Here is a 20,137-nt window from a genome sequence, read left to right on the forward strand (position 1 = left end):
GTTTCCATAATTCCATAACACATTTGATTGGAACCCCTGCCAAGCACGCTCAGATGCCCAGCCATCGCAGGAACAATAAGGCTTCGGATCCATCTCATCTCCCCAAGTAGGTAAAGTAGGGATAAAAGCCGGGGGCCAGCTCCCGCACTAATGACGTCAGCGGCAATTAAACCGAAATGAAACAATATCAATGCCCTGCAATGAGCAAGGCTCATAGTGTTCCGTACTCCGTATTATACTCGGTATTTCGTGCCTACCTAGATATCAACATTGGTTCAGAATTTTCGGCCAAATCTCCCGTTCGGCACAAGCCGAAGCATGGGCTTCAAAAGTACGAGATCCGGGATACCCTTTTCGGCCAACTGTAACTCTGAAGGAGCATTGCAGGTTACCCAATCATGTCTTCGGCCAAGCATCTTGATATCCAGAACGTATGATACAATGCAGCTGAGGTCGTTCTAGTGGAGGTCTTGGCCCGTGAAAAGCACTCGCAAGCGCATTCCCCATTCGAGGCTCTGTGGAGCCGGGGTCCTATGCCGAACCTGACTGAGTTCTGATTTGCATGAGTGATTATTTTCTTATCGCTTACCAGATATAGTTTGCCTTCGTGTGATTCCTGGAAAACAGACTTCATCCCTCGCAGCCCTAACTGTTCCTAGGCGGCGTATACCTGGTAGCCTACACACAAGGATCTTCCGTACGTAACAACTATGGAATACCTACCTCGATATGTTGTAGGTAGCAGGTGTTCCATACAAAGCATGGAATATAAGTACCTGATCTCCTCTGCCAGGTGCGGGTTTTCTATCTCAGCTGCTTTGACTAGGGTGCTCAGAGCCAGGCTCACCGAGTAGATCCCTGCTTGGGAAAAGGAACACTAGAAGGAGGACATCAGGGAGCAACCAAAGGATGGTCACATGAAAACTCCAAACAGACACCTAAAGAGCCAAGGTATGTATCTGTGCTGCAAAGAGGCACTAGCAATCATGGAGAAGCAGGAGTCTGGGGGTGTGGTGGTCCATGTCTCCTCGATAGCCGGCATCCGGCATATTGGGAACGAGCACATCGTATATGCTGCGGCCAAGGCGGCAATCATCCGGAAGCACACCATCGTTGCGTTCGCCGCGGAAAAAAAATTATTCGGCTGAATACCGTCATTCCAGGACTCATGAACACTCCGCTGGTATGCGAGTGGCTGCTTGGACACTCAGGAGGGAAGTTCGAAGAATTCATTGCCCATTACGATAGGCAGGTTCCAATGGGCAGGATGGGCAGGATGGGCGAGGCATGGGATGTCGCCCATGCAGTTCTTTTCCTGGCGTCGGCTGAGGCAAAAAAACTCACGGGAACCGAATTGGTTGTTGACGGAGGAATCACTGCATCAACGGGTCAGGCCAGGTGATAACGGATGGAGTGAACAATCTGATTGGATATCCAAGAGGTGCCTGTTGCTGCTGGACGTGCAAGTCCAAGGTCGGCTGTCCTTCAGCTGGCGCAGTAAGAATCCTTAGAGCGACCGATGCTCGATAAGGTTATGAGACCCCAGATTTCCCCACACTCCCCCGGTTTTTTATCCCGGGTTCATTTCGACGAGGATATGTATTTCAGACTGTCAATGCGAGGGTGTTCAAGAGCAACGCTAGCATTCACTGAGATCACAGTTGAATGAATAATCCTCAGGATCAAAGGCGGAGATTCTCATTCCTTCGCGAGCCTAGGCCGGTCCTCGTGTACGGAGTACATAAGATCAATGCCGCCAGCTAATCATCTGACTCCTGGCAATGCTGGATCTCAGTAAAGGTCGTGGGGGCCTACTGGCAGGATGAACTGGGGCTGTGGAGGGCTGTTGTGGAATATAACGGAGTCCAACCTGAACAGTATGCCGAAGTTTTGACTTCAGGACAGGGAATTCTCAAGTGTGTACAGTCCCTTTACTTGCCCGAATCCATTATCGGCTAATAGATGCTGTTTGTGAAAACAGTCTCTGGAAATGGCCTGGAATTATGGGCCTTGAGACTTTCAAGGGAAAGATGGTGCATTCCGCACGTTGGAGTCATTCTTATGATTATTCAACCAAGCGGATTGCTGTCATCGGCAATGGTTCATCCGGCATCCAGATCCTGTCCCAGATCGCTAAACCAGATGGCACAGATGTGACCAGCTTCCAACGCAGTCCCACCTGGGTTGTCTCGCGAATGTCGCCAGCAATGTTACTAGGTCGCGAGGTTACAGGATCCAACCCTGAATACACTGAAGAAGATAAACGACCGTTCCTCGTGGATCCAAAGTGCCATAACGAGTATAGGAAACAATTGATTCATCGTATAAACAGGGCATTCAAAATGATATTTCCTCTCCTCCGCATTCTCCTGAGACCAAATGAGCACCTCAATCAAAATCCGATCACACATATATTCGTTGAAAAAGTGCACATTGAGTATTCCACTAAGATCTCACTGATCAATTCTGCGCAATGCACAGTCATGAAATATGCCAAGAGGCGTGCGCTATATAAGAGACTATAATATTGCTACCATACATTGCACCTGGGCCAAAAGACCAACAGGAGACTCATACTGGTGGTGCAATTGTAGAGTTATTACAGTTGCGTCTGGCTTAGCGAAAACCTCTAGTAGAACTATTGGAGGAGAGGAATCTCCTCTAATGGTTCGGAATCGACTTCGGGACGTTTGATCAGGCCGAGTTTATGGATGCCGAGTACAACAGGGTTCCGGGCCTTATCTTTCTCGGGACGATTTTACTTGGGTCTATCAAAGGCATAACAGAGGGTCCACCGTCAACTGTCAGAGTTGTGACTTGGCACCGTCATGCATTGACCCAATGCAACCGCAGCCTGAGAGAGAAACCGCATGCCACTGCTCAGCAGACTACTAAAATTTTGCAGAAGTTCATGAATGAATGTTTCATTGGAGTAACTGGCTATCTGAAATCCTCTCAGGTCAATGCTCCTCTTGCCCAGACCCTTCGTCCTTAGTCTCAATCAGGAAAAGGCAAGGCCAATTTCCACTCGAGACCGTCGGCCGGTCAGCGATCATTGAAGCACCCTGGGAAAAGTATCCATAGCCAACATCGAAAAAAAATTTCAAGTTCTGAGAAATATTCGCTTGATAGAAAATGCGCAAGAAGTCGGGGCAGAGATTAACACCATTCGTAAAACCAGGCAGCGTCGTGTCCATTTGAGCTACCGTGAAGTGTTCCAGGAACAGGTTTAACCGCCCCCCACACTTTCGCACGGTACTAACGATCAGAGAAAATGGCATCGAATTGGGCGATTACCACAAGTCGTTATCGTCCTGGCGCTTGTATTCAAATGGTTCCTCTTTGGTCTTCGGGTCCAGCAGCTCGGATTCGTCACGCTTGGGAGAGCCGGGGGAGTGATGGGCGTCGTCTTCACGCTCCTCCTGCTTGGGTGGCTGAGGGCAGCGACGGACAGTGTGACCCACTAGCGTCATATTAGCTTGTTTGTTTGGCTCAGGAGAATGTTCATCTTTAACTCACTTTCTCCACAGTTGTTGCACTGAACCTTTGACCAATTCTTCGGCTGGTCACAGTCGCGAGAGTAGTGTCCGGCTAAAATCATGTTCGTCAGTTTCATATTGCGAGAGACTGTGGCAAAAAAAGAGACCATGTTCAGCGCATGCACAAAACTTACTCTGGTCGCAGTTACGACAGGTGACAGTGGAAACATCACGAGGTTTATCACAGTTCCGTGCAAGATGATCTTCGGATCTGCATTTATGTTAGAAACAGCCACGACTTTAAGGCTCCAAAAAAGGGAACTTCACTTACCCACAGTTGCGACAGGCACGAGGTGGACGATTGGGGGCATTGGGACAATCCTTAGCAAAATGGCCAGCTAGAAAGAGGTTAGCCCATCACGAAATGTATCAAATATTCGAGCCAATGCCCTGTCATACTTTCGTTGCACCTCCGGCATTCAACACCAGCCGCAGATCGGGGCTCAGGGCATTCAGCAGCAATATGGTCTTCGGAACTTCGCAAAAGTCAGTGTCATCGGTCTCGAAATCGCCTCCCTTGGAGTCACATACCCGCAATTGCGGCATCCTTTCTTGTACCTGCGCCTCTGCGTACAATCGCGCACTCGGTGTCCAACCTGGTCGCAGTTTGAGCACTTGATCTCCACGCGATCATTGTTGTCCTGGCGCTCCTCCTTGCAGCTGCGTGCGATATGTCCCAATTCTAATTATGGTTTCTTAGCAAATTTCCGGTGCATGTACAGTGGGGATTGGACACTTACGTCCGCAATTTGTGCACTTGGGAATTCTTCGTTCATAGGGAATACCGGCGTTGTTCATGCGCTCAAGGTTCTCCTCAGGGCTGGAAGGCCAACGCTCTCGGAGGTGGGCACGCGATGCTTTAGGGCTGAAGAAGAAACCAATGGAAAATTGTCGGTCGAGTACTCCTTGAAGATCAATCAAGCTCATAACATCATCGACTTCAGCCTCCTATTGTTAAGATCCATTCGTGAGTTATTCCTCCATGAGCATCACAACGATATATATCACTTACCATAGCAATAATGTAGATGTTGAACCCATCGTCTCGCATCTTGTTCTCAATGTCGGCCCAGGTGGCGTGGGGAACGGCCTTGGAGTAGATTTTGAGGGTCTGTAATGAGGTCAGCCAAAGCTCAAAACTTGCAACGTATGTATAGATCATGTATACCTCACGGAAATCATCGAGATCTCTTTCATCACTGGCTTTCTTCATTGCTGCCCAGGCTTCATGGGGGAGCTTATCGGCGACAAAATTGAGGTCGAATTTGCGATTGCCGGTGCATTCGATGGTTTTATGGCCCTGGGCGAGGCAGTTCTTGCAAACATCTGGGGGTCTCTCTGGGCAGTCAATAGCTGGATGGCCTTCCTTTTCACAAAGGCGGCAAGTGCCCTTGAAAACGCGGGGCTTGGGGCACTCGGCCTTGGAATGGCTGTTTTTGGAGACAGTTAGCAGCGTAGAGTACAGAAAGCTCAGCAATGGCTCACCCTTCTTCGCCACAGTTGAAGCAGGCACCCATCTTGCGAGGCTCGGTGCAATCTGCTTTGTTATGACTGCATCTTTATCAGCACATTTATACAAACCCAGGACGAACAATGACTTACCCAGGCTGACCGCAGTTGTAGCAAGTCCGATCATCACCACCAAAGCGTTCACCACCTCCACCATTGTCCTCGGAGTGATGATGATAGCCTTCCCTATAGTTCAGAATTGGTCAGACCCGTTAAAATAAAGTGGCACGCGAAAGGCGGATAACTTACTGAACATTGGTGTCGTGGGATCTCAGAGGGGCTGCGACATTTGGGCATTGATGATTCATGTGGCCAGGCTCACCACAGCTTAGCTTTGTTAGCAATTAGTCGCCCGGGGAAGCTTGAAAAGCTTGGAGGGGATAACTTACTTGCCGCAGGTAAAGTCATCGTCATGGCCGTCATGGCCGTCATGGATATTCGCATCCGAAATGGTCATACCGCGATTGCGAGAGCGAGGGTTCTCGTCCCCAGCAGCCTCTAGTGATAGTCAGCTCCGCTACCGAAAGTACATGGACACTCAGCTGAAATGGACGGGATCTGATCCTGGACCAGGGTGTATATATGAAGCAGACAGCACTTACTCAGATGGCCCCACTCCCCAGACATCGTGGGGAGGCGGGGAGTCAACTTAATCCCTATGTAGACATTTGTATTAGCCAATCAATGAAGGATAGGGCGATAACATCAAAGTAGATAGGCAGTGCGCAGTGGGATAGGGGTGAGGTAGCCTTAAAGTTCCAAGGTTTGTCACAGGCGACATAATCACGATCAACATGAGGTGCGACATAATCATCGCCATCAGCCTTGGAAAGCGCCTTCAACATCAGAGAGGAGTTATAACAGCTCTAAAACGACAACCACAAGACCTACCGAAACGGTTATTGATGCAAAACGAGCGTATTCGCTATCTGACGATGAATAAGAGAGGTGCGAGGAGGTAAAAAGCAAGGAAAAGAAGAGAGAAACAAAACAAAAACAGAAACAGAAATAGAACGAAGCACCCAAGAGCTTAAGGAAGGAACGACGGACTTGCCTCAGGCAATCCATCCTCGATCAACCAAGTTTGTACCTACAGGTATGTAGAGTATGTATGTTTGTATGTAGAGTACATGTAGGTACATGCAGTCATGTACTGGTAGTGCAGGCTACATGCAGATGTCATACCTGTAAAAGAAAGTGGATGGATTTAAATGGTAGATAATCAATTCCTCTGCTAGAGATACACAGAGCGCAAGCAAAAACACCGCCGATATAGGACCACTAATGGCGAGTCAAGCAGCAGCCTGCCTACCATTACCTGAATAGCCTGCCCAGCAAGCCACCAGCGATGTTGTTCACGATCCTACCGCCCAAAGCCGAGTTGGCATATGTGGAGGCTTGGCCAAACTTATCACAGCGGGAGAACGCCACGGTGTTTGTGATAGTCAGAACAAGCGCAATGACTAAAACCGATATCAGTATCCAGTATTAAAGTCTAATTACTAAACCGCATTGGAAGCGCAACTCACCAATCAGGCTAAGCCAGATAACACCGACGAATCTCACAATGGCCAGGATCGCAAGGCCTACCCACAAAGCTGGGGTGACATACAAGCTCAGCCAGAAGAACCGCTTGTCGGTAGCTGTCACGGTGCGAACGTTCGGGTCGGAGGACTCGAAGACCCACTGCGAGTCGCCGGTTGACGTGTCAACCTCATTCCACCAACGTAAGCCGACCAGACGACGTCCCGCAATGTTCTTCAGGTAGTAGAAATCCGCAGAGAGGAGGAGAAGGGTGAAAATAAAGACGAGGATACTAAGTAGTTGTTAGCGTCGCACGCTATAAAGCGAATGGTCTTAGGTGGGATTCGTACAAGTCATCGATGAAGAGTACACCAAACAGATACATCAGCAGCGCGCCTAATCACTCAAGTTAGTCAAATTGGCACCCTCAATGTTCCTCGAGGCGGAAGAGGACATACCTATCCGAATGCCCAAGAAGACAAGTAGCGTGATCGGATGCGCGCTGAGGCGCCAGTTGAGGTCGCCTTGGCCTCCTTGTCCTTGATCCATGGCTTTCAAGGTAAAGAGTTCAATTTGTTCTGGGAGTGGAGGACCTTTCGGTCAGTGGCTTGGCTCAATTTAATCCAAGATAAGTCTATTGTTGACTGGCAAAGCTCCCTATGTGGTCGAAACACGTGTAAGTGCGGTGTCACTTGGCAGAATAACTGAGGCTAGCATAGATCAAGTGGATGCGATTGCTATGCATGAAGCTTGCTAGGGCTATATGATAATAAAAGGTGTACTATTATTTAGACCATATACATGTATATATTTCAATCATGCCATTTAGTAGATTATACTTCGGTAATGTGAGTCGCATACGGACGGAGTAAATGCTCACGTGATGATATCGAGTGGATCCCTTTCAGCCACACGTGCATAATTTAGGTGGAAGCTATATATGGCGCTAACCTGACAAGACGTCTAGCTAGATCTATATTACTACCGGCCAGATCTAATCAAAAGAAAAGAGTGCACTCAGCGAAGACTCTAAGAGCAGACAGGAAATGAAACGAGGGAAAAAGCCCTGGATCTCCAGATGAGCCCTTTGTCGTGAGTAGGGCTGCAAGCCATGCAGCCCGAGCGACATCTTTTCTGCCGAAAAGATCCTTGCCTTCCACCCTGCAAGCAGACCAATTACTCCACTTCTGATTTCCGCCGAAATGATCCCTGCAGGCCCAGCCAGATCATCACATACATAAGATCTCTGTAACTCACACCACGCAACTTAGGTGGCCGAATGATGAAGTGCAATTGAAGGAGACGGGTGCTTCTAGTAGTCTCAATTGCTAGACTTCAGCTATAGCCCTGGCTTTCCAAGGCTCTATGGACCTTCTATATGTAAACAGGTTATTAAGCCAGCTTTTACAAGGCCTAATGTCAGATGAGTGGTAGCTGAAGCTCGATGCTTTGTATTACAACCCATTAAATGGCGCACGGAGTGATTACTTACGCATCAATGATATATCTTAAAGCTTCATTCTTCTACTCTTTTAGTAAAATGTACCTTCTAAAATCCTAAATTCTTCCTGGATACATTGTAAGATAAATTGTACTATGCATTGTGCAAGAGTGGCTAACCCCATACCGATATGCATGAGCGTTCCAAGTACTCTCGCTTCCGCTCAAGGCGCTGGAGAGTGATTTTTATGTAGATATCGCTTTCACGGGTTTGCTGTGCCGAGTCCTTGACTCCTTGTATCATCTTCAAGCCCCAGAGATCACCAGCTTATATTACCTAACTTGAGCGATTCCCTACAGTAGCTTTCAGCTACAGTAGAACAAGTATGCTCCATCAAGCTTTCCTTTGCCGATATCCAAAATAAGGGTGATCATGTGTGTATAAATAGTAGTTGGTGCGTCACTAGGGCATCTTTGAGTTCGACGACAGTCGCCTTCTTCTCCTTCATCGGATTTTCTTCTTCGACGGTTATTCGATCTTTGTCATATGTTTGCGCTCGATCAAAATCTAGCCAAACGACTCTTTCCAGAGTATCCGTGACGATCATCATGTTCCGATGTTTGGGTTCTCTATTACGGATGAGCGCTTTATGTAATTGACGAATACCGTCTAGGATATTGTTCATTGGTTGCTGCGTGTAATTCTCTAACGTCATTATCTCTAGGTCGAAGATGCACTCTAGAAATAAAACTCTAGGCGAGAATACGTCGCCCAGAAACTGCTTCAAGTGAGGTTGGCATAGACTGGGGGCAAACTTCCTCGTGGAGCCTAGGAAGAAGGCTAGGCACGATTCCGCGATCACAAATCCCTTGTTCTTTCAGTCGAGTGTAAGCGGTAGTTTCGAGTACATGAATATACAATTCACGATCTGCGGGCTCACAGTAACGTCGTGGCCCACGCCCATGATGCTACTTGAAGTAGCACAAAAACATACCCACGTATATATGATCGATCTTAACCACTACTTTCATGATATATATTTGATCGCAGATGTTGACAAGAAATATAGCCGAGAAAGTAGAGACTCAAAGCATGTCTCTAAGAGTTATTTCTATCGCCTTAACATCATCGAGCTCCGATATGGTCTTAAATGATAGGGAGCGAGTTTTAAGGAAGATGGGATTTGAAAGGAAGCGTTGTGAGACAAGCCATTCAAGTCCCAGGCGAGGATTCAGCCCACGTTGATGACCCCTGATCTCCCTTGGGCTGTATATGTCCAGCAGGCTAGAGCAGTCGACACCGAGTCTATTACTTTGTAGAGCTCTGGGCAGTTGTGATAATAAGCAAAGTCCGCTGCAACTCAGGTATCAGCCTTCATCATGTCCATGGGTCCTCGCATTGATTATGTGAATATAAAGTAGATAATCAAGGCCCTCGGAAAGAAAACTGACAGAAGCAATTAATCAAGCTGGAAATCAATCTTTTCTCCAATTTTCGGTTCGAGCGTTGAGCGCTGAACAGTGAAGATGTAAAGATGGATAGCCGAGTCGGCTTCTTCCCGACCAAATCACCTCCATAAAAGACCTCCACTCCCGGAGACAGAACAACATACACGACTGTATACCCTTGATAGCCACGCGCAAATAGAGTAAATAATGGCAGCTCGCAATACTCTCCGTCGTTCCCTCCTCTACGGTAAGCTCCTCCCCCCTTCCTAAAGCTACCACTTCTTCCCCGCATTTCCCTCCCCGAGCTCTCCAAAAGAAAACCCCCAAAGCTAACCAACAGCCCCAAACAGTCCCCGGATCCTCCCAGCGCTTCCTAGACAAATCCCGCTCATTGACCGCCGACTGCGTCGCCTATGATCTCGAAGACAGCGTAACTCCGCACATGAAAGCGGAGGCGCGTTCCCTGGTGCGGAGAGCAATCGACCAAGCCGCACCACCAGGGATCCGCGAACGCGCAGTGCGCATCAACTCCGTAGACAGCGGACTCGCGCTGGGCGATTTGACCGAAGTCGTAAGCTGAACCCCCGGATAAACAATCTACCACATAGAGCAATTCGCTAACCCCCCGCAGCTCCAATCGCCAAACCTAACAACGATTGTTATCCCAAAAGTCAACTCCGCCTCCGACCTGACCTTCGTCACAGACGTCATCACCCACACTCTCGCCCAGCAACCCCCAGCAGAAAGAACCCCAATCTCCCTGCTGGCACTAGTCGAGTCTGCCAAGTCCCTCACAAACTTGTCGCAGATCTGCGCCGCGTCGCCTTTACTGCAGGGCCTGGTATTCGCGGCGGAAGACTTCGCGTTGGACTTGAGTATTACGCGCACGCCCTCGCTGACGGAGTTTCTCTTCGCGCGGTCTGCGATTGCGACGGCTGCGCGGGCGGCGGATTTGCCATCTACGATTGATCTTGTCTGCACGGCGTATAAGTCTGAGAAGGGGGATGGGTTGCCGCCGGCTGTGCTGGAGGAGGAGTGTCGTGATGGACGGCGGCTGGGATTCAATGGTAAGCAGTGTATTCATCCGTCGCAGGTGAAGGTTGCGGATCAGATCTTTGGGCCGGATCCTAAGGAGACGGAGTGGGCTATGCGGGTTGTTATTGCGGATGATAAGGCTGCGAAGGCCGGGAGGGGGGCTTGGACGCTTGATGGGAAGATGATTGATGTTCCTGTTGCGCACAAGGCCAGGGCTATTGTTAAGAAGGCAGAGGCTTGTGGGGTGGATGTCGATGCTTTGAGAGAGGAGTGGCAGCACCAGGAGCCCGAATAGGTTATTTATATGTGTAGCTCCGTATCTAATCTACGCATGATATTCCTGTGCATGTTCGGTCTATGTTTTGTTATGTGACGTGTGTAGCATTTACTCGGGGAGAGTTGTTGTTTCTGATGTCAATTGTATTGGATTGCCTCGCTAGTTCTAAACGTCTGGCTCAGACCACGAAGCGGCCGTTTGGGTTGCATGGCTACATGTATTTAGTAGCGGGTAGCCAATGATCTACCCTCAAAGATAAGCCTGAAGAATTTGTACGTTCATATTCTTTGTTGCATGCTGTGGTTGAATCGCGCCTTTGCAACAACACGTTGAGAATATGGGCCCCGGGGAGCAAGCTGGATTATCAAAGACTCGAGGGTATAAAAATTTGGTACTGGGGGTATCATGCCGCTTTGCAAATTGATTCGAATGACACATTGGATCATTGATCCTGAGTGTCTATTTCTTCGCGCTTGAGTAATTGGACTTTGCCCATGGTCAGGACTGGAAGTTCTGCGCCAGCGTTGGCCTCCATCAACTCACTAGCCAGCTCTTTGGCTATCGACTTGTCATAACTGGTGGGATCAATGCCAAGAATCCCCCCGACATAGCCGCCTCGCTCACCAGGTACACTGAATTCGCGGAACAAGTAACGCCACTCATTCAACCATGCCTTGACAGCCTTGCCAATTTTATCTTTGCCATTCTTCGAATGGTGACCAGTCCCGGTAATAGCATACACTACCCGAAGACCTTCCCTGGCATGCTTGAGCAGAATCTTCTCAAGATATTCAATAGCCTCTTCTGGGTGAAGACCATGCAGGTCAACATAAAGTTCCTCGGAAGATCCATCAAGGCCTCTCTGTGAGAGATGTTGGTTGCGTTCTTCATAGAGCTGGCGAGCAGCCTCCCGATGACACCTGCGCATCGCATCGTTCTCGGCCTGACCGCGCAACGACAATGCCTTGGCAGCTCGTGCATCATTACGGTTCCATGCTTGGGCAGCACTAATGAATATTTGTCAGAAAAGAATATCTAATAAAATCAAGTTAGGTCAAGGCTTACCTCTGGAGGAACTTGTTTCGCACAGTCCCATGGCGAATAGCCTCAGTTCGATACTTTATATACTGTTGATTGGCCCGTGTACCAGTTTCCAACCAAGGGATATTCCTTGGGGCTGGAATCGACTGAGCTGCCGCACTGTTCTCACGGCCTTTCGTGTCCTTGTTTCTAGACCCGGACTTAGTTTTCCCTGGGATAGGAGATGGGGTCATGCGGACCACATCAGCTAGAGATGAAGGGATACTTTCTTTGGCCAAGCTTGTCTCGCGATTATTGTGACCTCCGCGCTTTCCATGATGCTTTTTACCAGTATTCTTCGCATTAACTGCGGCAAGAGTTGGGAAGGCATCTGGGTCGTCTACAGACGGTGCGGCAGGGTTCAACTCCCGATTTTGGTGACGACTGGACGGACGCGAATTGGGCCGTCCAAGGTGAGTCACGCTTCCATTTCTTTTCCCCATTCCGGGAAGTAGACCAGGAGGGGCATACTTGCTGGCTTGATAAGCAGAAAGATGATTAGGGTACCGGCCCGTGTATTGATTTGCCCATTGATCACCACTGTCAGCTGATTGCAGTGGTGGGAATGCATCCGAACCACTGTCTACCTGGAAAGGAGAGGGCGAGGCTGGTCGGCTACCATCCGTGAGACTCAGATTGCCAATAAGCGCTGAAGGGTCATGTGAAAAGGGGCAGCCATCACCGGCTAAGCAGTTCCCCATAACCCAATACCTGGTGGGATTTGTTAGCCCGAGAACGATACATTTCGTCAGTGTGAAAGCACTTACTTGCAAAGATGTGTGGTCAAGTCATGGCTGAAGCGGCAGTCCGCTCGAAGGCATTGTCCAGTAGACAGCCAGTACTTACAGACCACGGGGCTGCGACCGCTGTTCAGTGGTGTGACTGGGCGAACTTGCTCCATTGTCATAGACTTGCCAACCAAAACACGACCGTCATCTTGTTGTTTTGAAATTGCTTCAGATTCTATATCTTGCGAGAGGGAGGCAATGGTGGCACCAAGATCATAACTGTTGGCCTCTAGTGCGGCTTCTATCTCATCATTTGATCGCTTGTCTCCGAGTACTGTCCGCAAGATGTCATGTGGGCTCATATCTGGAACAAATTCAACCGCAGTGGCGCTGAGTGCTCCGGGGGTGCTGAGACCGCCTGCGGACGACGTTGTGCTGTTTGCATCATCTGCGACTAACCAGTCGACATTGTTATCGCCTCCAAGGTCTCCATAGAAGTCAGAAAGTTGACTTTGGTCTGAGAACTCATAGGCATTTAGGCTTGGGGAATGAGGAATAGGCTGCGCAAGAGCAAGCCGGGGTGATGGACGTGGGGAAGTAAATGGAGAGACAGTTGAGGATAGCGGAGGCCGTGTGAATGGTCCGCGGGAGCTTTGCATCCACGAGGTACTCCCCGGACTTGTTCCTAAAGTAGAGTGGGGGGATAGCGGTGTGGATGAGCGAGCCATTTGCCATGGCGCAGGCGACGAGCGACGAATCACAACAGGCCGCACTGGGGGTGATGAATCTGGTAGATTGCGGTTGCGATGGCGCCAGAGAATGTCCAACACCGCATTCTCCAGAGGTGGCCCCGACAAAGACGTGTTCGCGCGCAAGAAGTCCTCCACTTTCTCTACTTGCTCTTCCTCATCCAGTGCCTGATCCTGCAGGATTTGGAGACATTTCTCGAGAAGTTCGTCAGAAACCATGATGTAGGTTGTGATGTGTGTGTGTATGCGCGGACGAAGGGAATCCAGGCATACGCTGAGATCGTTGCGGGGAGGATGTTGGGATCCTGGAAGGGGCGACTATATGCAGCCGTACTGAGAAAGTTGATTCTTGATGAAAGTAAAGTAGAGGTGAGAATCAGAGATGCGACACGCTCTGTAAGTCCAAATGAATTTCAAGGTTCGTAACTGAGGGCTGATAGGGGGGTTTCAAAGTGGCAGCGCAAGGTGAGTGTCGCGAGAGGGATAAATAATGAGGAAATGGGAATTACATCGCATCGCCAGCCATCGACCCTCCGATCGACTTTGCGAACAATGAAAGTGAAAAGAAAGGGTGGTGGAAGTGCAGAGGTGTACAAACAAAGAGGGGGAGGCGGAGAAGGAGATCAACACTGGGGGCACAACAGCTTATCGGCTACAGAGTAGTTGAGCTTCAAATCGTCGGGGTAGGACAAGTGCCATATTAATTATCGTGCAAATTATAGGAATCGGAAGCAGGAATCCAGTATAGCTCAGATAAATTATTGAGATTCCCATATATCATCTGGACAATGCTGAATTGCCTAGTTCTCAAGCGTAGGGGAACTGGTATACCGTCAGGGTGAGCATATCTCTAGAATAGGAGACCAAAAATCAAGATTTGTACAGAGCAGTACTCTGTACAGAAGAGTGAGATAGCTCTTGTAGTACAACATCAAATCAGATTGGCAGTTATGACATCCCAATCGAGACACGAACAGGACATGTAGATCAGTCAACATCCGAGTCCGGCGGATCCGCTGACTTGCAATCTGGACTTTCAGGGCCAAACTGATTTTCAGCCCAAAAAAAGCTGCCTATTCCGCCATCAATCTCCATGTTTAGTCCAACAGGGCTTTTACACGCCCTTGAACCTTCTTCGCATATCTGCCCTTTGTTCCCCCGTGCATAGCGCCGATCGCTTTGGAGCGGTTCATCCCCTCCCCGGATTCGATCATTCTATCATCATTGATATCGGGATCCTTCATATTTCATAATGCCTGCGGACTATGAGTCCACGGCCAGGGCATTGTCCCTCTCGCCTTCTTCTCCGGACCCTATACCTTCATCCCCTGGCAGCGATGTTCATCCCCCTTGGAGTCGCGCCGGCAGGCGGAACTCTGGTTGGTCGAGCGGGCAGGCGAGCTATCGCGAACAGATCATCCACCGTGGCACAGAGCTGTATCACCGCATGAATAAGATATGGGCAGAAATGCCCCTCTGGAAGAAAATCGGGACCATCTTGGCTTGCTTGTCCGTGGGCGCGTTGGGTATTGGGTTCATGGTGTTAACTGGAAAGCTGTTTATCTGGCTTGGCCCGGTCGCGGAGAAGTGGGAGACCTCCTGGTTAGCTGCCTTTATTCTGTGGCTGTGCGTCTTTTTCGTCTCATTCCCGCCTCTCGTGGGATGGTCGACATTTGGAACCGTGGCGGGGTTTATATTTGGTGTATGGCAAGGGTAAGAGCCGCATCTTATTTTCCCAAGACCGACGAAACGCTAACTCAACATGTCTTCTTTTATAGATGGCTAATTTACGCTTCTGCCACAATTCTCGGATCAACTGTCTCATTTTATGTTTCGCGGACAGTTTTGTCTGGATTCGTACATCGCCTGATGGAACGCGACAAAAGATTCGCCGCATTGGCCCTGACATTGAAGTATGACGGGCTCAAGCTCCTTTGCATGATCCGTTTATGCCCATTGCCTTACTCAATCTGCAATGGAGCCGTATCCACATTTCCTACAGTGCAGCCACTGATGTATGGACTTGCCACGGCCATCATCTCTCCCAAACTGTTGATTCCTGCATTCATTGGGAGTCGGATACGTCTGCTCTCCGAAAAGGGGGAAGAGATGAGTGCGGGATCCAAAGCTGTGAATATCTGCAGTATTGTCCTAACAGTCTGTGTTGGAGTCTTTACCGGGTGGTATATTTACCAAAGGTTTGACCCCTCCGAGTCTATCCATTCTCAATGTCTCAGGAAGCCGATGCTAATTTGTTCTTTCTCCCCTTTTAGAACCTTAGTTCGTGCAAAGGAACTCGAAGCCCAAGAGCGTGCAGATATCCGAGACTCCCTGGAAGCTGATCATGCAGCGCACCGCCCTCATCGTGCGTTTTCAGAGGATCCTGATGTGAATGAAGCTGCCACTACGCTGGCCAGAGACGAAGAAGAGCGGATTGGATTCACTGATCTAGACGAGGACAACGTTGACCTGGTTTTGGGCGACAGTGATAGTGACCAGCCGGGTCCTTGGAAGAATTCGACCAGACGACCGTATCACGATGAGTTCACTGATAATGATTCAGACGGCTTCGCAGGAGATGATGAGTCATATAATTTGCACACTCATGTTCAAAACTAAGACCATAAACCAAGAAATGAAATAGACATGATCTTGTAACGTGAAGAAATAGAGAAAGCCGTTGACGCTGAACTCCGTGCCGCAACCTGCCGGACTGAGAAATACGCCCCGCTCCGAGGAATCAAGCCACAAGGGTTTTTCTACTCTTGTCATCGTCCCTTCATCAAGTCTCGCAGTTCAATTACAATTGTTCCGAAATACGTCTGTTCTAATTGATGGAAAGCCTTAATCGCATTCTTACGGGGTTTCGTGGGAAGGGGTGAATTCGATGTATGTCCTGATGCGTGCTTCCTCGGTCTTCTTCATCTATCAGCTCTCATACTCCTTCGCTTTTTGTCGTACATCTTGTCTAATACAATATCAGTTGATTCATTCAGCCACTGCCAGCGATCTTTCGGCTTGCGCAAATCGAATTCCTATGCGGACCGTATTATGGGCGCCTGAATATCTGATATCCACGCATTCTCTGGAATAAGACTGTGAACGACCGCACATCCTTGAGTCAGAACTGTGATTCTCTTGGGAGCTTTCTGCATTTCCTCTTGTGATCTTTCTTTCTTTCTTTTTTCTATTTTCCTACTTTTTTGAAAGTCCTCGATACAATCGTTTGAAGGCCATCAAACTGCAGATACCCGGTATGAACATGCATGGTGCGAGATCCATGGAGTTTCAGGCGGCCGGAATTTCCCCGGGCCAAGACCCATACATGCATCAATATGTCCCAAATCCAGAGATACCGGTGCAAGGTCAAGAACATGTTCTATCACAACCGAATGAACTATCTGAACCACCCGCGAAGCGGCTACGGATCACGCATAAGGCTTACGAAACAGCTTCGGCCTCATTCGCCGTGGGAGATCTAGGACACAGTGATCCCAGGTCACAGACTTTCATGTCTGATGGATCACACATGGTTAGTTCAGCGGATAATTTATATGCCGCTGGTAGCAGCAGTACCCCGAATGAATCGACGACCTCAACCGACTTAACATCTTCATTTGAACCAAAGACGTCGACATCGCCTGCTCCAAACCCTCTACAGTCTCTTCCCTCACAATCAGTTGCTTTTGGACCGAATGTGCTCGACAGCGGAAAAGTTGATTTATCTAAATGTCGACCTCGGTCATCCATCCCATCTAAAATCCACCCATCAGTCTATGGCGAGCAGTGTGTTAAAGCGGCGTATGCCTCCAGGTTGAATCCATATGCTCTCCACCGACAAGAACAAGAGTTCTTGCAAGATCATCTTTGCCACGTTCACGTCACAATCTACCTCAATATCCGAAATGGAATACTGCTACTCTGGGGAAGAAATCCTATGGTTGCTGTCACCAGGGAAGAAGCACTAGGATGTGCTAAAGATTATCGATGGATGAATTTGGCTTCTTTTGCTTATGACTGGCTTGCGCGGAATGGCTACATCAATCACGGCTGCATGGAGGCTCCATTGGCTCCAGTGAAACCGAAACGCGGAAGACGCAAGGACGGACCTACAATCGTTGTAATTGGTGCTGGCATGGCCGGTCTGGGATGTGCACGTCAATTAGAGGGTCTTTTCCGCCAGTATCGTGACTCGAATACCTTGCCTCGGGTAATTGTCCTTGAGGGACGCCGAAGGGTTGGCGGACGCATTTACTCACACCCACTAACCAGTCTCAAATCGGGAAACCTACCTAATGGACTTGTCCCTAAGGCAGAGATGGGTGCTCAGATTATTGTCGGCTTCGATCATGGTAACCCGCTAGACCAGATAGTTCGTGGCCAGCTGGCACTACACTACCACAAGATACGCGATGTTTCGACGATTTATGATATTGACGGATCACCTGTCAACGAAGTGCAGGATGCGATGGCCGAAAAGCTCTACAATGATGTCCTTGATCGAACCGGATTCTATCGTCACAAAGCACAAATTGTGCCAACTGCGGAGGGCAATCGCGAAATGATCGATGCCGGCCGTGAATCGGTGGTAGATGATGGGCTTACTGTCCGACAGTATGAAGAGGCAAGAGCAGCTGGAACTATCGATTTATTGGTCCCCACCAAGAGAGTTCGACGAGGAATAAAGCACAAGACCGCAGAGAATGAACCATCCGTCCAGGTGGCGAGTGATCTAGTGGGTAATTCTGACGACGATCCGGCAGCCTTGACTTGCCAAAATACCGGATGGAAGCTCAATCCCGGTTACTCGGTGAACGATACCATTGAGTTGGACCATATTGCCAAAGCATCTCAGGCGCAGACACTCGGTGCAGTTATGGACGACGGTATCAAACAATACCAACGGATGCTTCCAGTGACGGCTAAAGATATGCGGTTGATGAACTGGCATTTCGCTAACCTCGAGTACGCCAATGCGACTAATATCAACAAACTGAGCTTACCGGGATGGGACCAAGACATCGGAAACGAGTTCGAGGGTGAACATTCCCAGGTTATTGGTGGTTACCAACAGTTGCCATACGGGCTGTACATGCTTCCAGAAAAGCTTGATGTCCGCACTGGCAAGATCGTGACTAATATTTCTTACGATACAACTGGCAAGAAACAGAAGGCAGTGATCCAGTGCGAGGACGGAGACAAGGTTCTAGCCGATCATGTTGTGTTCACCGGCTCCCTTGGAGTCCTGAAGCAACAGAAAATCAATTTCGAGCCTCCTCTTCCTGACTGGAAGCGTGGCGCAATTGATAGACTAGGGTTTGGAATAATGAACAAGGTTGTGTTGGTGTTCCAAGAGCCATTTTGGGACACCCAGCGTGACATGTTTGGCTTGCTCCGTGAGCCGAAGAACCCTGCCACCATGATACAAGAAGAATATGCGGCGAACCGCGGCCGTTTCTATCTGTTTTGGAATGTCATGAAGACAACCGGGCTTCCATGCCTGATCGCCCTCATGGCTGGCGATGCAGCCCATCAAGCAGAAAACACCCCCGACGAAGAGATAATCACAGAAGTCACTGGCCAACTCCGAAATGTCTTCAAACACACTACAATCCCCGATCCCCTCGAAACTATTATCACCCGCTGGGGCCAAGACCCATTCACATACGGCAGCTATTCCTACGTAGCCGCAGCAGCCTTCCCAGACGACTACGACCTAATGGCCCGATCAATCGGCAACCTTCACTTCGCCGGCGAAGCCACCTGCGGCACCCACCCAGCAACCGTCCACGGAGCATACCTCTCAGGACTCCGTGCCGCAGCAGAAATAATCGAACCCGTCTCCGGGCCCATAATAATGCCTCACCCACTAGTGCCCGAGAAATCAAAAGCAACAAGAAGCAAATCGACCACACCAAGCGGCTCAACCAGAAAACCCAGAAGAAGAGGCACCTCGTCCCTCTCTTCCACCGAACCCCCATCCACTAACCCCAAGCCCGCCTCAACCTCCACCTCCCGCAAACCAATGACAAACGAAAAATCCCGCCGCGACGCATACGACCAAGCCCTGTGGACAACTATCTACGGCGAACTCGGCGCCGCACCCCCTCGCCCCGCAAAATCAGGCTTAAACCCCTTCCTCTTCTACCAAAAGGACTACTGGACCCTCTGCCGGGAACAATGCGACGCAGCCCGTCGCGCATCATCCAACAACCCCAACGCCAAAGCTCCACGCGACGATATCCGCGCCGCGCTGGGCCAGATGTGGCGCACGGCAACAGACACCACGAAACAGCCCTATCTCGACAAAGTGGAAGAGAACCGTCGTGCCAACGCCGAGGCGTGGGAAAAGTGGAAAGTCGATGTTGCCGAGTGGGAGCGCAAGACATTCATCGTTAAGGACCGCTGGTGTGCGGAGAATCCGTTCGATGGATGGGTTGTGCCGGATTATCTGGCTGAAGGGGCGCCGGTGCCTGTGCTTGCTACTGCGTTTGCGAACGTGCCTGTGAAGACGGAGAAATAAATTGAGAAAACCGGTGTGCATTTACCTGGCGTGTTCCTGGCGTTGGGTCAATTGGTTCAGACCATGGCTAAGCAGAAGGTAATTCGTCTCTATGGAGATGGTTTTGTCACGAGTATTTGTTGAGATGTATTGATATGAATGAAACCATTTTTAATATTAATTGCCATTGTGTCGATAATTATTGTAGGTGAAATAGAGACATGCAGGGTAGTATGAGAAACTCTCACTGTCTTCTATTTCTATCTTGAGAGGTATAGGCTCCCTCAGAGCACCAGATGATACGA

At 49.4% G+C, this 20,137-nt stretch overlaps 6 protein-coding genes across 6 annotated transcripts; 3 read left to right on the plus strand and 3 right to left on the minus strand.

The window, feature by feature from the left end:
• Window positions 1-3,293: 3,293 nt before the first annotated feature.
• N7457_007380 (uncharacterized protein) lies at window positions 3,294-5,675 on the minus strand (the record flags this gene model as incomplete). Its single annotated transcript, XM_057178423.1, has 13 exons — window positions 3,294-3,463; window positions 3,520-3,591; window positions 3,674-3,750; window positions 3,811-3,877; window positions 3,939-4,015; window positions 4,071-4,221; window positions 4,280-4,487; window positions 4,552-4,969; window positions 5,025-5,090; window positions 5,142-5,234; window positions 5,298-5,375; window positions 5,438-5,546; window positions 5,651-5,675. 13 exons carry the CDS (start codon window positions 5,673-5,675, stop codon window positions 3,294-3,296), a joined length of 1,611 nt encoding a protein of 536 aa, XP_057030167.1.
• A 687-nt stretch (window positions 5,676-6,362) lies between these two features.
• On the minus strand, window positions 6,363-7,121 carry N7457_007381 (DUF846 domain-containing protein; the record flags this gene model as incomplete). Its single annotated transcript, XM_057178424.1, has 4 exons — window positions 6,363-6,511; window positions 6,578-6,864; window positions 6,923-6,968; window positions 7,031-7,121. 4 exons carry the CDS (start codon window positions 7,119-7,121, stop codon window positions 6,363-6,365), a joined length of 573 nt encoding a protein of 190 aa, XP_057030168.1.
• Window positions 7,122-9,668: 2,547 nt separating this feature from the next.
• On the plus strand, window positions 9,669-10,791 carry N7457_007382 (HpcH/HpaI aldolase/citrate lyase family protein; the record flags this gene model as incomplete). Its single annotated transcript, XM_057178425.1, has 3 exons — window positions 9,669-9,708; window positions 9,812-10,032; window positions 10,093-10,791. 3 exons carry the CDS (start codon window positions 9,669-9,671, stop codon window positions 10,789-10,791), a joined length of 960 nt encoding a protein of 319 aa, XP_057030169.1.
• Window positions 10,792-11,215: 424 nt separating this feature from the next.
• N7457_007383 (CCCH zinc finger and SMR domain protein) lies at window positions 11,216-13,549 on the minus strand (the record flags this gene model as incomplete). Its single annotated transcript, XM_057178426.1, has 3 exons — window positions 11,216-11,780; window positions 11,839-12,564; window positions 12,621-13,549. The coding sequence occupies 3 exons, from the start codon at window positions 13,547-13,549 to the stop codon at window positions 11,216-11,218; spliced, it is 2,220 nt and encodes a 739-aa protein (XP_057030170.1).
• Window positions 13,550-14,582: 1,033 nt separating this feature from the next.
• Window positions 14,583-15,949, plus strand: N7457_007384 (TVP38/TMEM64 family protein; the record flags this gene model as incomplete). The annotated part of the gene is made up of 2 exons (XM_057178427.1): window positions 14,583-15,043; window positions 15,109-15,949. The coding sequence occupies 2 exons, from the start codon at window positions 14,583-14,585 to the stop codon at window positions 15,947-15,949; spliced, it is 1,302 nt and encodes a 433-aa protein (XP_057030171.1).
• Window positions 15,950-16,586: 637 nt separating this feature from the next.
• Window positions 16,587-19,853, plus strand: aof2 (putative lysine-specific histone demethylase Aof2; the record flags this gene model as incomplete). The annotated part of the gene is made up of 1 exon (XM_057178428.1): window positions 16,587-19,853. The coding sequence occupies one exon, from the start codon at window positions 16,587-16,589 to the stop codon at window positions 19,851-19,853; it is 3,267 nt and encodes a 1,088-aa protein (XP_057030172.1).
• Window positions 19,854-20,137: the final 284 nt, after the last annotated feature.

The sequence above is a fragment of the Penicillium paradoxum genome, assembly GCF_028828445.1.
Source record: "Penicillium paradoxum strain IBT 22861 chromosome Unknown utg000006l_segment0_segment0, whole genome shotgun sequence".
Taxonomy (NCBI): Eukaryota; Fungi; Ascomycota; class Eurotiomycetes; order Eurotiales; family Aspergillaceae; genus Penicillium; species Penicillium paradoxum.